The sequence below is a fragment of the Oratosquilla oratoria genome, chromosome 14 (assembly GCF_046742065.1).
Source record: "Oratosquilla oratoria isolate Oo_2021 chromosome 14, ASM4674206v1, whole genome shotgun sequence".
NCBI classification, from domain to species: Eukaryota; Metazoa; Arthropoda; class Malacostraca; order Stomatopoda; family Squillidae; genus Oratosquilla; species Oratosquilla oratoria.
The window spans coordinates 44,098,603-44,116,062 of NC_134790.1; the positions used below are offsets into that span (position 1 = coordinate 44,098,603).

General features: G+C 38.4%; 2 protein-coding genes across 3 annotated transcripts in view; both read left to right on the forward strand.

The window, feature by feature from the left end:
- The window catches only part of Muted (biogenesis of lysosome-related organelles complex 1 subunit 5), a 44,951-nt gene extending 31,730 nt beyond the window's left edge, over window positions 1-13,221 (forward strand). For both annotated transcript variants that reach the window (XM_076198049.1, XM_076198048.1), the window contains exons 4-5: window positions 5,074-5,187; window positions 12,940-13,221. In XM_076198049.1, the coding sequence (XP_076054164.1) occupies window positions 5,074-5,187; window positions 12,940-13,104 (279 nt within the window). In that variant the 3' untranslated portion in view covers window positions 13,105-13,221. The remainder of the gene's footprint in view (window positions 1-5,073; window positions 5,188-12,939) is intronic.
- Window positions 13,222-13,253: 32 nt separating this feature from the next.
- On the forward strand, window positions 13,254-15,434 carry LOC143032860 (vacuolar ATPase assembly protein VMA12). The gene has a single exon (XM_076198047.1). It carries the CDS (start codon window positions 13,254-13,256, stop codon window positions 13,857-13,859), a length of 606 nt encoding a protein of 201 aa, XP_076054162.1. The 3' UTR covers window positions 13,860-15,434.
- The last annotated feature ends 2,026 nt before the right edge of the window (window positions 15,435-17,460 follow it).

Below are 17,460 nucleotides of genomic sequence, written 5' to 3' on the forward strand. Positions count from 1 at the left end.
ACATACTACAAGAGATGGATGGGCCAATTGTGCTTTCCTAGGTCTACTAAAAGCATTTGATAAAGTACCACACAAAAAGCTACTAAGAAAAATTGAAACTGTAGGTGGTGTACAAGGAAAGTTATTGGAATGGATGGAAGATTTCTTGAAGGGGAGAAAAATGAGGATGGCACATAGAGACAAAACTCGACCTGGGAAGAAATGATAAGTGGAGTCCCACAAGGTTCTGTATTGGCTACGATAATGGATGAAGGTTTGAAATGTTATATGAACTTCTTCGCAAATGATACAAAACTACTAAGGAAAGTAAGTACAGAGGAAGACTGTGAATCACTACAGAAAGATCTGGATAAAGTCTGGGAATGAAGTCAAAAGTGGGAAGTGAACTTCAACATCAAAAAATGTATAATGGAGTTTGGAAAAAGTTAAAGTAGAATATCAGGGCAATATAAAATTGGTACAAAGGAAGTAAAAAAAAAGTTAGCTCTGAAAAGGACCTAGGAGTAGTTATCAGCAAAGACATGTCACCAGATAAGCATGTCAACAAAATAGTGGGAGAAACCCTCAACTTACTAAGATCAATGAAAGTGGGCTTTGACTACTTGGATGAGGAAATGGTAAAGAAAATATTAGTCACACTGATAAGACCAAGATTGGAGTACACTGTGACACTATGGACACCTGGTACTAAAAAGAATGTAAAGAAATTAGAAAGAATCCAAAGTGCAATGACAAAGATGGCATCAGCACTCTCTAAATTGACACATGAACAAAGGTTGTCCAAACTGGAACTACCAACCCTGGAACAAAGAGGAGATCTACTGACCTTTTACAAAATTATGAAAGGGATGCAAGTCCTCAATAGAGATGATTTATTAAAGTGGGATAAGAGAAAAGAGAACATGAAAATAAATTAAAAAGGGATAGTCATAGAAGAGATCTGAAAAAGAATAGCTTTCCACACACAGTGGTGAATATCTGGAATAAATTAGATGAGGCAAAAGTGTGTGGAAATACTATTCAAGAATTTAAGAACAAACTTGATGCTGAAAGATACAAAGACAGGTCACTATGAGCATAGCTCCCTTCCCATATAATGATGATATGGTTTAACATCACAAACTCTTCCCATTGGAAGGCTAGGCCAGTGCCCCTTACAGAGGACTTTGTAGCATGGAAGTTAATGAACCATTCCCTTTGTTCAACTTCGCTGGTGGCAGGATTTGAACCACCATCCCTTCGACTTTCGCCGCAAGTAATGATGCCCTAACCCGCTCAGCCAGCGAGCTTCCATCAACATATAATACAACTAGGTTGGTAAATACACACACAGACACACAAATACCAAAACAGAAGCAAGAAAAGGTGTACATTAAGTACTAAAAAGAAATTAGAAAAAATTCAAGGAGCAACGACAAAGATGGCACCAACACTCTCCAATTTGACATACGAACAAAGATTGGATAAACTTGAACTACCTACTTTGGAACAAAGAAGAGAAAGAGGAGACCTGCTAACTATATACAGAATTATGAAAGGGTTGAAGTCCTTGATAGAATTGACTTATTAAAGTGGGATAAAAGAAAAACTAGAGGATGCAAAAAGAAATTTAAAAAGGATAGTTACAGAAGAGATCTGAAAAAGAATAGCTTCCCACACAGAGTGATAGATATCTGGAACAAACTGAATGAAGAAACAGTGAGCGCAAAGACTATACAAGAATTTGAGATCAAACTGAATGCTGAAAGATACAAAAGTAGGTCACCACGAGCATAATTCTCTACAGATTGACGTCTCATTAACAGACACCACATTACCAGATATCGGATACAATGGACAAAATCCGCTGGTCTGGTCTGACAGTCTAAATTTCGCAGGTAGGGTGAATGCGTCCGTTAGTTCGGCGTTTGTCTGCTGAGTGGCTGATGGCGTGTTGGCACGCAGTATGTTTTGTTTACTAGTTAACAAGATCGTGATCAGTGTGGACGTTTGGAAGTTTATTAGCTGTGTTTGCGGTGTTTTCGCTGTGTTTTCGGTGTTTTTGGTGCTGTTGTTTAGTGCTGTGCAATCACTATTATGCCACCCAAAGCTAAAGCAAAGCATGTTAATCTAAATATTAAGAAGAAATTAGAGCTATTTACGTATACAGGTACTCCTCGTTTAACGACCTACTCGGTTAATGACAACTCGGAGTAACGATGGGCTTTATGACATTCGTTTAACGTAAATCTCCCGAAGTTACGACATCGTGTACGATAATTAAGTTGGCTGAGGCAAATTTGTATGATGTTATAAATGAACTTGTACGGTGGATATTACCTGTGAGGTAAAGTGTTCTGAAGCTTAGGTCTACATTGCCATCCTGCAAGCTGAAAAAACTACCTGGGGTACAGTATATACTGGTAGTGGTAAATTTTTAGTTTCAACCAAGGGCGCAATATAGGAATAGAAAATTAATTATTAATTTTGTCAATTATAATGTATCAACGTAATATGCAATTTTGTGAGCGGAAAAAAAAAGGTGCTAAAACAAATTTCGTAAGTAACGAAGTCATGTCGGACGAATGGTACACCATGTTTGTTATGATAGATGCCGATGTCGAAGAAATGAAAGGATGATAAATTCGTCTAACCTAAGCAAAACTAACCTAACCTGTGTTTGATAAATCATTACCTGCAAATTAAATGTCATCCGGCTCGTCCTCGTTGTCGTCGTCGTGAGAGACGTTGGCAGACGACTTCGTTCATTAGCATATTTTCTTGTAGCATGGTATTTTTTACTTTCATTTCCGCCCACAAAATTGCATATTACGTTGATACATTTTAATTTACAAGATTAATAATTAAATTTCTATTGCTATATTGCGCCCATGGTCGAAACTAAAAAAATACCCCGGTATTCAATATGGAATGTCAGCATACGCGGATTTGGTCATATACGGTAATTTCAGGAACCTAACCACCGTAAATAAACAGTAAATAAAGCTTTAATGTACTGTATAAAAGAGGGAAAATACACGAAAATAAAGATACATGTATTGCTGGACATTGTACATACAGTACATGTACGTATATGTATACACTTTCGCTTAACGACCAATTCGGTTAACGGCGCACTGGTCCCAATTGTCGTCGTTAAACGAGGAGTACCTGTACTATGATTTTATAGAACTTAAGACCTACTTTTGACTCCATTTCCAGATTTTATCAAGGTCTTTCTGTAGTGATTCACAATCTTCCTTTGTACTTACTTTTTTTAGTATTTGTGCATATTTATCTAGTTGTATTTTACAGGTACAGATTGACCTTTCATTAACGGACTAAAAAGGGGTAACGGTGTCCGTTGATGTGAATAGATCTCCCCCCCCCCCAATATACACACACAAAAACCACTCCAAATCTATGGATTATTCACATCAATGGACACCGTTACCCCCCTTTTAGTCCATTAATGAGAGGTCAATCTGTACCTGTAAAATACAACTAGATAAATATGCACAAATACTAAAAGTAAGTACAAAGGAAAATTGTGAATCATTACAGAAAGACCTAGATGAAATCTGGAAATGGAATCAAAAGTGGGAAGTGAACTTATCAAGAAATGTAGTATAATGGAATTGGGAAAAAGTAAAAATAGAATATCGAGGAAATATAAAATTGGTGAAGAAGAAGTCAAAAAAGTGAGCTTGGAAAGGGACCTAGGAGTAATTATTAGCAAAGACATGTCACCACATAAGTAAATCAATGAAATAGAGAAACCTTCAATTTACTGAGGTCAATGAGAGTGGCTTTTGACTGGGTGAGGAAATGGTAAAGAAAATATTAGTTACACTGATAAGACCAAGATTGGAATATGCTGCGACACTTTGGACACCTGGTATTAAAAAGAATGTAAAGAAATTAGAAAGAATACAAAGAGCAACGATGAAGATGGCACTAACACTCTCCAAATTGACACACAAACAAAGATTTTCCAAATTGGAACTACCAACCCTGGAACAAAGAAGGGAAAGAGGAACCTACTGACCACGTACAGAATTATGAAAGGAATTGAAGTCCTAGATAGAGATGATTTATTAAAGTGGGACAAGAGAATAACAAGAGGACATGAAAAGAAACTCAAAAAGGATATTTATAGAAGAGATCTGAAAAAGAATAGCTTCCCACACAGAGTGGTGAATATCTATCTGGAATAAATTAGATGAGGCAACAGTGTGTGGAAATCTTTCTTCTCACAAACATACTGTCTATCTCTTCCCATTTACTCTCATCCTTACTGCATCTACACATTAAAAGATCCAAACCTGACTTTTTTTTTTTTTTTTTTTTTTTTAATTTCTCCAGTGGGGCTACAGAGAGTAGGATGCCTAGTCCTATCCTCATACCATTTTTTTGTTGCTTTTTATGACTGAAGTGGGAACACTCAGTGGCAGTATTCTTCTCCCCTACCACAGGGGACTGTAAAAGAAATAAAAGTTTTGTGGCATCAGTAGGAATAAAGTGCTTGGGGGGCATTGAGTTAAAGAATATGACAAAGTTAGGAATGGTATGGTTTGTAAAAGAAGTGGGGAACAGATAGGATTGGGAGAAAGAGTAAAACAGGCCAGCCAGGGGTACTGTGATCATGTTATGAGAATGGGTGAAAGTTGATATACTCAGATGCACAATTGATGATGCCAGGAGTAAGAAAAAGGGGTAGACCAGTGAAAAGGTGGGTGAATGGTGGTGAATCAAGCCATAAGAAATCATGGTCTGGATGATGAACAAGAAAATTGTGTGATTGACAGAGTGAGAAGAATTAAAGATTAGGGAATGACCTGCTACGTGAAAAGGGTACACCAGGGATGAATTGTCATTATTGCTAGAAAAGTGAGACAATGTGATCTTTACATAGTTTAAGTAGTGAAAGAATATGTGGAACATCTGTGGTAGGTGTGAATGGATTGAAGAACTTTTCCCATGCCCAGCCACCTCACTTTGCAGGTAACAAGTGATAAGACAAGAGAAAAACATAGTTATACACACAGATGGAGCAAGTGCAAGTTATTATGGGTGATTTTTATTTCTTTGCAGATAGAAAAAGTGCAGACTGCAGCAGATGACAACCTCCCTCGCACAATTGCAGATATACAAGTAGCTCTTCACATGTGCCATGACACACTTGATGTTGAGCAAAAATTCAGTACAGTGAGTATATAAGATTCAGAAAATTGCAGCCAGATGTGTAATGAAATTGCATCAGTCAATCAATTATTGCCATGAATTTTACAGAGTGGAAAACCCACAGCACCACATTGGCTGGCGATGGTCCATGTATCCTCCCACAGATCTCTAGGGAGAAACTTTCAACTATTTTCATGTCACTGGTTAAAGTGGTGGGGGAAGGGAGAAGTTATGAAAGTAAGAAGTGCAGTTGAAGTCAAGAGAGAGAAAACTTGGGCCTAATATGGTGACTGAGTGTCAGCTCTTCAGGGCTGTACCTCCTGAGGGGGCTAACAGGTCTTGAAAAGAGGCAGCTTTGCTGTTTATCCTGCAGGACCATCACATGCAAGTCTATTTCATTGGTCCCAATAGATGTAAGGGATTACTGATGGGAATCTGCATAAAGTGCCTACAAGACATATGTTGGTCAGAATAATCTCCCCACTGCTTGTCTTCACATCTCATTAATACCTTCTCTTCATTTTCAATTTGTTCTTATGGCCTTCACTTCAGTCCATTCATTCTCAATATCATACCTTAACACAAACTTTTGACTGCCCTCAACAGCCTCCCCACTATCCCATACATCTGCAACACACCCCACAATGCCTTCTTGTTTATCCAGTCATGTGCCATCAGACCCATAAAAGCCCAAAAGATATCCTTACCTTTTGCCAAAAACTTGCAAATCTGCCTTACTATAAAAATTCTTTTCCTAAATCCACACTAGTCTTTCACAATTACTTCCTCGTTTTCCTTCCCAGTCCTCTCAACACCCATATGCCTTACCAACTACACTTAGCAGTGACCCTTCTGAAACAAATTCATTTATATTTGTACTCTTTTTCTTTGTATAGTGGAACTACTAGCACTTCTTTGGTTCTCTGTTCCATTCCCCTCCCTTAGGCACACATTAAACAACCTCACTAGCTAGAGTTTTTACAAGAGTAGTAGAACCTGTGTTAGAATTAGGAATGGAGAGACTGAGTTGTTTGAGGTAAAGGTGGGACTTTGCCAGAGATGTGTCATGTTGCTTTGGCTGTTCAATTTATATATGGATGGGGTAGTGCAAGAGAGAAATGCAAGGTAATGGGCTGGGGATTGGAGATGGTTAGATAAAATGGAGAAAAATGGGAGATAAGCCAGTTATTGTTTGCTGATGACACTGCACTTGTAACAGGAGCAGAGGAGGGATTAAGGAAGTTGATGTATTGAGTTTGGAAAGGTGTGTGAAAGAAGGAAGTTGAAAATAAACATGGGTAAAAGTAAGGTGATGAGATGCACAAGGGGAGGATGACAGCAAATTGAAAGTGAGTATTAAGGGAGTACGCAGTAGTGAAATAGGTAAAATACTTTCAAAAACTGTAATTTTATTTTTTATGTGATTTATGCACCTTAAGGGAAAGAGACTAGAGGAAGTGGAAAACTTTAGATACTTGGTGGGCAAATGTGCCAGGAAAGGGAGGATTGGAGGTGGAGGTAGAATGTAGATTGAGAGAAGCAAGTAAATGCCTTGGGGGATTAAAAAGTGTAATGAAAAATGGATATTTGGGAATGGATGATAAGAGGAGATTGTATGAAGGAGTGATTGTGTCGACAGCACTGTATAGGTCAGAAACATGGAACATAAGAGAGGAAGAGTTTAAATGTGTTTGAAATGAAATGCCTGAGAGGTATGGTAGGGGTTATTAGGCTTGATAGAGTGAGAAACGAGGTGAGGAGGAGAGCGAGGGTGGAAAGGGAGTTGGGAGATAGGGTTGATAAAAGAGTATTGGGATGGTTTGGACATATGGAAAAATGAGTGAAGAAAGATTAGTAAAAGAGGTGTGGAAGCAGATGTGGAGGGAGTGAACATGAGGGGGCGACCAAGGATGAGATGGATGGATGGGGTAAAGGGAGTATTAGGAAAGAAGGGAATGTCTGTTGAGGAAGGAAGGGAGAAGACAGAAGATAGGGATGAGTGGAGAATGGTTGTGTATGGATGATGTTCTGATGCATGGAAGGAGGTAGGTGGGGGGTGGTTGGGTGAGGGAGTATGTGTGAATGATATTTTGAAGCAGCCTGAATGGATTTCTCCCTGTCTTCCCTTTTCTGCATGAGGGGATGGAAGGGGGGTCACCAAATAAATGAAGCTGCCTTGCTGCAGATGTGCTTTGTCTTGCTACATGGCCTCTGACTCAGGGCAGTGGGTAAGATGCAGGGATGACCCATCATCCAGGAGCAGCCAAGAAAAGATTGAGGGAGGGATGGTGAATGGGAGTGGAATAGATGGGGATGGAGTGGTTGGGAGCGTATTTATGCCCTTGACTTTGGCTACCTTCCTTGTAAGGGGGAAAAAGCCATTGGTATATGTATGTATTTACCTAGTTGTATTATATGGGAAGGGAGCTATGCTCATGGTGATCTGTCTTTTTATCTTTCAGCATCAAGTTTTTTCTTAAAATCTTGAATAGTGTTTGCACACAGTGTTTCCCTATCTAATATATTCCAGGTATCCACCACTCCATGTGGGAAGCTTTTTTTTTTTTTTTTTCCAGATCTCCTCTATAGTTATCCTTTTTGAGTTTCTTTTCATGTCTTGTTTTTCCATTGTCCCATTTTGATAAATCATCTCTAGGATTTTCATTCCTTTCATGATTTTATAAATAGTCAGTAGATCTCCTCTTTCTCTTTGTTCCAGAGTTGGTGGTTTCAATTTGGACAATCTTTGTATGTTAATTTGGAGAGAGTTTGTGCCAAATTTGTCGTTGCTTTTTGTATTCTTTCAAATTTCTTTATATTCTTATTAGTACTGGGTGTCCATAGTGTTGCTGCATATTCCAGTTTTGGTCTGATTAGTGTAACTAATATTTTTTTAATTGTGTCCTTATCCAAGTAGTGAAATGCCACTTTCATTGACCTTAATATGTTGAAGGTTTCTCTGACTATTTTATTGATATGTTTGTCCAGTGTCATGTCTTTGCTGATTTCCAAGGTCTCTTTCCGAGTTCACTATTTTGACTTTTTCACCAATTTTATAATTTCTTGATATTCTGTTTTTACTTTTTCCAAACTCCATTATACTACACTTCATGATATTGAAGTTTACTTTCCACTTTTGAGTCCATTTCCAGATTTTGTCTAGATCTAACTGTAATGATTCACAATCATCCTCTACTCTTACTTTCTTTAGTATTTTTGCATCATCTGCGAAGAAATTCATGTAGCACTTCACTCATTCATCCATGTCATTTATATATATGGCAAACATGATTGGAACCAATACCGAACGTTGTGGGACATCACTTGTCATTTCTTCCCAATTCGAGTATTTGTCTCTAATTACTACCCTCATTTTTTTCCCAGTCAGGAAGTCTTCCATCCATTCCAATAATTTTCCTTTGATGCCACTTATTGATTCTATTTTTCTTATTAGTTTTTTGTGTGGTACTTTATCAAATGCTTTTTGTAGGTCTAGAAAGGCATAGTCCGCCCATCCATCCCTTTCTTGTATTATTTCTATTAGTCTTGAATAGAAGCAGATCAGATTTGTTGTGCATGATCTTCATTGTCTAAATCCAAATTGATTTAGATTCAGTGTATTTTTTTTCTTCCAGATGTTTAACCCATCTACTTTTGATAACTCACATATTTTTGCTATTGTGCTTGCAAGGGAGACTGGTCTGTAGTTGGTTGGATTTCCCTTGTTACCTCCTTTATATATTGGTACAGTATTTGCATTTTTCCAGTCCTGTGGTACCTTTCCTTCTTTGAGTGAGTATTTTATCATATTGTATATTTTGTCTGTCAACTCCCCTATGCATTTTCTCAATATCCAGTTTGCAATTCCATCCTGACCATGTGATTTTCTGACATCAAGGTTTTTTTTTATTTGGTCTCTGATTTCCTTCTGTGTTAGTTATTTCCCTCATTAGGGGGGGGGATCTCTCTCTATTTCCTCTCAGCTCTGTGAACTCTTAATTGTGAATACTGATTTGAAATAATTGTTCATAATTTCAGCCATTTCTATTTCTTCTGTATATTCATAATTTCCCTGGCACAGTTTTTCCATTTCTTGTTTGTTTTTTAGTTTACCATTTGCATACATGTAAAATAGTTTAGGTTGTTCCTTGCATTTTTCTGTTATATTTCTTTCATAGTTTCTCTTTTCATCTCTACTTATTTTTACATAATCATTTCTTAGTTTGATATATGTTTTCCATTTACTCGTTTTTTATCTTTTTTCCATCTTTTCCAAGCTTTGTCTCATTTATCCTTAGCCTCACTACATTTTTTGTTGTACCAGCTTGTTATGTATATTCTTTCTTGCTTTTGTTGTGGTACATATTTGTTCACTCCCTCGTTATAGATTTCTTTTAGTATATTCCATTTCTCTTCCATCTTTGTTTCTTCATTTAGGAAGTTATCCCAGTTTGCATTTCAAAAGAATTTTTTGAGTTTCTCAAAATTCGTTTTGTTGAGAAACTCAAAAAATTCTTTCGAAATGTCAAAGTCTTCCTTTTCTATGTTTCTCATTTCTTCTTAAATCCATTTGCTCTTTTAGTTTGAATTCTATTAGTACATGGTCACTTTTCCGTATTGGAGTTTTGTAATCAATTCTGTCCACAATTTCAGGTTCTGACATGAGTATTAAATCTAGTCTCAATGGTTCCTCATTGTTTCTGTATCTGGTATTTTCTTTAACCCACTGAGTCATTGTGTATTCTTTAGTCATATCAAGTAGTATGTTTCCCCAGAGGTCTTTTCCACCCTTCACTGTCATTTCTTCCCAACATATGTCTTTTGAGTTAAAATCACCCATAATTACTATATTTCCTCATTCTTTCAGTATATCAGTTAATTCATATTTTGTATCTTCCAACAGTTTGGAATGATCACTGTCCAGGACTGTGTTTTGGGGGGCACATACACTACTACAAATTTTCTACTTTTCATGTAACTGCCTTAAACTTTTATCATAATTGATTCTATATTGTTTTTTCCTTCTGTTATTTATGTCACATTTAAGTCTTTCTTAGTCAAAAATTATATTTCCCCCACCCTGTTTTTCCTTTCTATTTTTTGTCTACTAGTTGTATAGACCTTGTCCCACTGTATTTGGTGGTAGAGGGACCTTGTCCCACTGTATTTGGTGGTAGAGGGACCTTGTCCCACTGTATTTGGTGGTAGAGGACTTTTCAATTTTGTTTCTACAATTTCCATTGTCTGGTCTTTCTAATGCCAGATAGTCATTTAATTCATTCAGTCCTGAAATTATTCTGTCTATGTTGGTATAGGCTATCTTTAATTTTTTCCTTTCTCGTCCTTTTCTGTCTACTTTGTATCCTTTTTCTTTATATACCACTATAATTGTTCCTCCTTTAACCACTTCTGTACCAGTCAAATTCTCACCTGCAGCATCGGCTGCCATATGAACAATGCATCACATTACTCTCATTTTGAAATAAAAAGTCACTGCTGTATTACATGTTCTCTTTTACTCTGAGTAGTAATAAAAACAGAAAACATGATCAAACCACAGAATTGGTGTGTAACTCGTGTACAACTACAAAAAAATATATAATCAAGACGCTTACACCTGTATCCTCATGTAGCCACTTGCGCCACATGATGCCTACGTAGGTGCCATTGTACCAAAGTGGGTAATTACACACCCTATGTGACACCCATCAAACCCAAGTGCATGAGCAGCTTTCATCATTTTCAGTGCTCTTTGTATCTCATCTTTTCTTACAGCCTTACCATTTTATTATCCCATTGCACTAATTTTGATGGATGATGCTGTGATGCATGGAAAGAAGTGGGTGGGAGATGGGGGAAGTGAGGGAGCATGTGTGAATGATATTTTGATGCAGCCTGAATGGATTTTTCCCTGTCTTCTCTTTTTCTGCATGGGAGGTAGCCAAAGTCAAAGGCATAAATCCATTCCCACCAATTTCATCCCCATATAATCCACTCCCTTTCACCACCCCTCCCTCCCTCTTTTCTTGGCTCCTGGATGACAAGTCATCCCTGCATCTTGCCCGTTGCCCTGAGTCAGAAGCAATGCAGCAAGACATAGCACATCCACAGCAAGGCAGCTTCATTTAATTGATGACCTCCCTCTCTGTCCCCTCATGCAGAAAAAGAGAAGACAGGGAGAAATCCCATCGGTCTGCCCCCCATCCCACCCACTCCCTTCCATGCATCAGAGCATCATCCATACACAACAGTTCTCCACTCACCCCTATATTCTGTCTTCTCCCATTCTTCTTCAACAGACGTCCCCCTCTTTCTCAGTAGCCCCGTTACTCCATCCATCCATCTCTTCTTTGGTGGCCCCCTCATGTTCACTTCATCCACCTCTGCTTTCCACAGTTCTTTTACTGATCTTTCTTCACACATTGTTTCCATGTATCTAAATAAACCCAATACTCTTTGTCAGGTTTCATAAAAACTCGTTTCTCCTCTTCATCCCACTATTTGCCACCTCTCCTGTTTCTTCCCATTCTTCTCATTCCATACACCATCTTTGTATATTTTATCAATTCTTCTTTGAAATATACCCATTCTTCTTCAGAATTTCTCTTTAGCGAGAGAATAACCTGACAAACCTCTGCTCTCTCCACCTGAAAACATTACAGCCACGACTCTTGTAGTATTCCCTTAGGGTACACCACTACATAGTCCGTTACTGTCCTCTCAACCACCCTTTCCCATGTATAGGGACCAATGAAGGGTACTTGTATATTGTGGTCCTGCAAAATGGGCAGTGGACAAGGTGCAGGGATGACCTGTCATCCAGGAGGTGCTAAGATAAGAGGGAGGGTGGAGGGGTGTGGAGTGTATTCAGGGATGGAATGGGTGGGAATGATTTTATGCCTTTTCCTTTTTGGCTACCTCCCTTGTAAGGGGGAAAAAGCCTTGGTATATATATGTATGTATGCAAAATGGGTAGCATAGTCACCCATTTACAAAACTGGTCAACCTTCTCATCTCCATCAGGAGATGCAGCCCTGAGAGGCTGACACTTGTTCTCTGGACTGGATCCAAGATATCTCTCTTATCAATTTTAACTCTATTTCTTGCACTTTTCCACATATGGGGATTTTACAATAGGTGGCTGCTCCCCTCCCCCTACCATTTTCAATCAGTGACATAGAAACAGTCCCACACTAGTGGAACGGAGGCAACAATTCAAAGATTCTTCCTAGAGACATTTGTCTCCAGCCAGGGTCCAAAAAAAACCCTCCCACATCTGGCAAATACCCCTTTGGCATGCTTGTCCAAAGGATACCATCCAGGATAGAAACGGTACCAATTCAGAATAGGCCTGGCCACAGATTCAGATTGCCCCAGATGCATCCACTACACAGAGCACACAGAACACCTTGTGCTACAATACCCCACACAAACAACCACCAGATAAAAACACTATATATCTTCCCTGAGTGACTTGTGGACTTAGCCGGAGGCTGTTGCCAGTTACCTGAAGGCCAAAGATTTTCTGCAAAGGAGACCAGAGGCAACTGATTGATTGATCACTATATCTCAGTGGCAATAGACAATGGGCTATTGTATGTACTGTTGTATATACTATACTGAGAATGATATCAAAACTGCTTTTCATACACATTCAGATGAAATTACACTAATCACCTGTCCCTCCATTCAAGGAAATGAAGATATTGAATATAGTTGTACTAGTAGGTACAGAGTACTGCCATTATTATTACTTACCATTAGTTTTATTTCCAGGAACTTTTAGCAAAGAAGAGAGAGGACAGAGGCAGACGTCTGGAGGCTGCCAACCAGGAAGTGAAAGAAAAACTAGATTTACTGGAAGAAAATTTCAAAGAGAAAGAGAAAGATCTCAGAATGTACTTCCAAAATTTAGAGAAAAATATGGGCTGTGAGGACTGAATGGATGAATCATATTTATTTATTTTTTTATACAAGGGACTTGCAAAGGTGAATTAGTTTTATTGTAAATGTAGAATTTCTATAATTTATTCAGAGCATTTAGATTCTGTTTAGTTGAGAAGTTATTTCAGGTTTATATTTGTTTCACAATGGAGTGTGTGGAAGTGATACCATCAGACAGTTTCACCAAACAGCTCAAGGAAATCAGTTATATTGATGGAACACCAGAACATATAAAGAAATTCTTTAACTCAGATGAAGATAGTGAAGATAAACTAATTCTCTCAAGTGAAGATATTGCCTGGTGTCACAGAACCTTGACAGAATTAGAGTCCCACATTCCAATCCATGAATTATTGATGGAAAGCCAAATTCATGTGCCTGAATACCAGCCACCTCCACGAAATCCTGAACTGGAGGAACGGGTCAGGAAACTACGGTTGGAACAGGAAGACCGGGACTACAAAGCCATGGTGAAAAATGTTAACTATAGCAATGCCGTACAGTCTGACCTCTCGCAAGTAGGAGCAGATCTGCGTGCTATGAATAAACAGTTAGTGACAGGGGCTCAGTACTTACTTTCTGTTGTTGGAACATTTTTTGCATTGTTTTTTGCCTTTGGTATGGTTTCTGATGATTATGGAGGAAGAGCTCTGATAGCCACACTGGGTGCTGTTGGTGTTGCTCTAGCTGAAGTCTATTTCATTATTCGAGATGATCTTAGAGAAGAGAGAAAATTGTTAAAGAAGGACTAAGTCACAAACTGTCCAAAGAAAGTGTGCGTGTATGTGGTGCAGGAGTTGGGGTTGGTTGGATCAACCAATTCATACTCCCACCCTTCACCCATCCCACACCCATTCAACATTTTGTTGTTGTCCTTTTTATCTTTGTTTTGGATGAATGTCATCCCTGTCCTTCGCACACTGCCTGGGTCAAGTGCAGCAAGACATGCATATATGATTTATACACTTACATGAAAGGTGCTTTCCTCCATATGAGGGGGTTGGCAAAATCAAAATACATACCCACATTGAAAATATAACCCAGTCAACCATGCCTCTCACTTTGGAGATGATGGATTGTCCTCTATCCTGCCACGCTGCATGGGTTTCCTTTTTACAGTAGGGCTAAACAGCTTAACACCAATTTAACACCACTGCTTTACTTTATGGTGACCACCTCTTCCATTCAAATTATGAAGCCAACAAGAACATTCCTATGGGTTGTCATTAATTCACAACCTCCCACCATTCACTCCTATTCTTTGTACTCTACCTAATTCAACAGACATTTCATGTGCTTCTAAAGGTCCCTTCACCCCATCCATCCCTCTCATTGTTTGTTTTTCTTCCAGGCTCATTTCATCCATTTCGGCTTTCCACATGCTCTTTGGTAGTCTTTCCCCATTCAATCTTACCATGAAGTCAAACCACTCAGACATTCTTCCTTTCTTACCCCTGTTCTGTTTCAATTCCACATTTCTCACTTCATTCATTCTGGTATCATATATTCTATTTTTCAAACACTTCACCTCAAAACCATTCATTTTCTTCCATTCTATCTTCCTTGTATTTCAAATGTGTACTCCATACTGCACCATGGATACATTCACTGATTGCATTTTTCACCTTCAGTTTTCATTCATCCTCCATTTCTTGTAACACTTTTCATTCCACCCAAACATTTACTTCCATTCTAATTCACTTCCACATTCACTTTTTCATTCACTGCCACATGCAACCCCAAATACTTAAAATTCCACATCATCAGTCCTCTCACCCTTCACAATTCAATGTGATACCATATATATTTCTTCTTGTCTCTTTGCTTTTATCCATATTTCATAACTTCCATCTTACATATCCATTCAAATTCAGTCATTGACCACTTCACTCTCTCCTCAGAATCAGCCACAAGTGCAGTGCCATCTGCAAGTAACATTGAGTTCACCTCCTGTGACCTTCCATTGTCACCCACCAGTTCCAGACTTTTACTCAGCACTCTTGCATTGTGTTTATTTCCCTTACCACCCCATATATCTACATGTTGAATAACTGAGGCAACATTGTATAACCCTGATGCAGCCCTGCATTCACCACAAGGCATACACTATGACCATTTCAGACCCTCACACATGTCCAACTGCTCATGAAAAAAACTCTTGACTGCCCTCAACAGTTCCCCATATTCCATGCTTTTAAATGTCATTAATACAGATGTGAACTAAATTCTATTGTCTACATTTTTTCTGGTTCAGAGTATTCTGAATCACTTTAATGTATTCAATGTGTACATAATCAAATACAGCTTTTAATGGTGCATTAAATATTTTGGTGTATTTTCTTTAGCCCTTTTGTACAGAGTGAAATTTCACTTTTATTCTGGCTTTTGCCAGTTTTTTCTATTTATTATATTATATTATACTTATTATATATAGTAGTGAGTCTACCTTGATTAATTGGGAATTAGGTTTTCCTTATCTGGTCTGAACCCTGGTTCAAGGTCTGGATGCAAGATGTCCAAATGTGATCCAAAAGGAAGTTGAAAGGAAACTGATGGTACCTCATCATTTTCAATTGGTCCCCCTGGGTAATACCGAGAGTCAGGAAGTGACAGACTGAGAGTATAATGAGTTACCATCTCTACCACAAACTTAGAACTTAATTTTTCTACAAACAACTTAAGTCCACTGGTGATGGTGGGGGCAGGACATGGTGATTTCTGGAAGCTTTAAGTCACAACCCATGTGGCAGGTAGTGTAGGCCTGATGGTCACCTTGTGTGAGGATGGGGAGTAGCATAGTTTTGCAGCAATCTACATGACTGAGCAATTCTATACAGGATCAGCTTATCAGGAAAAGGGGTTAGAAAAGGTGCCATAAACATAGCCTCCCTAAACCTAAGATGGGGAGCTGTCTCCAGCATGTTCATCTTAAGGGGGTACGCGACACCTGGAGGTCATTTTCTAAAATATTTAGAGTAAAGAGCTGAAACTTCTCAGGTAAATAGGTATCCATATTGCCTACATTTTAGGTGAAGCAGAATGATGTATGTACACATGTACCCATGTACACATGTACACATGTACGTATACCAGTAGCGACATTTAAAAGTGCACAGCACCATAATACGTGGACCAATTTGTTTTATATTTTGGCTATGATTAGTCAGTAGGCACACCTAGGGCCGGTCATTGAGTAATTGAACAATTTCCTTTATACTTTTGTATACAGGCATTTCAATTTTAATGTCTGGCAAAAATCGTGAAAAATACAATTTTTTTGCTCTTGTTTCCATTATTACTCCAAACTCTTTCATCCTATTCAAAATATTCGAAGGATCGGCCCTAGCAGTTACTAAAAGTAATGTTCCCTGTAAGTTTCATCTAAATCTAATGTATATTAGATTTTTTATGATTAAAAAAAAGTAGAAAAATATCGAACGGAGATATGGCAACTTGAAATATGAATATATCTGTAACTTGCTTATAGTTTCACCAATTTGACTGATTTTTTTCATGGCTTAATTCTTATTATATAATAAGTAAGTACAGTAAAAATTATCAACATATTTTAATTATAAGTACTTTAAATACTGAAAAACTAAAGTATAAGTATGTCACAGTAGTGACGACGCACAGACGACAACATCATATAATTTGCTTTTTTGCACCTTTGGCAGTTTCTTCATATGAAACCTCTCTGCTGGGGGTCTTCAGGGTATCTAAATCATTGGAAAGAGGTTTATTTTCCAGTAGTGGGCGCCTTCTCTTTCCTCATCAGATTCCCCTCGCCAATCTATGTTGGTAGGGCACCCCCTCCAGCATCATATGATGTCCCTTCTTCTTTCTTCTTCCTGTATAGCCTTGATCTTTTTCCTCTTGCTTTCTTCTTTGGATTTAATCTTCCTCTTTGAATTGTTTAGTCTAATGTTGTCCTTTACCTCTGTCACCGTCACAGAGGTGCAGGTGAGGGCGGTGGTGGAGTGAGAGGTGGTGAGATCTTTAGTTGTCTTTAACTGCTTGCCATCTTTAACTGCTGTTTTTTGTCATTGTGATGTTCTTTTGTTCTTTTTGCTACCCATGATGACTGTACTAAAGAGTAATATGTACTAGCTAAAGTAATAGATTGCAACGAGAGCTCATGAGACATGCGTAGTTCCCTTTTCAGAGCTAGCCGGTAACTAACGCTTAGTTTCGCACAAAGTTGGCGAAATATTCTCCCTCCACCTTCCTCCCTTCCCCTCCACAATCGTATTGGCCGTTGATACACTGGGCGAGTGTAAATTCAATCAAATTTCAACGTTATTCGCTGCGCCTGAAGGTCCTAAGTGGCACGCCTCCTTCTAGTGTGGGTTG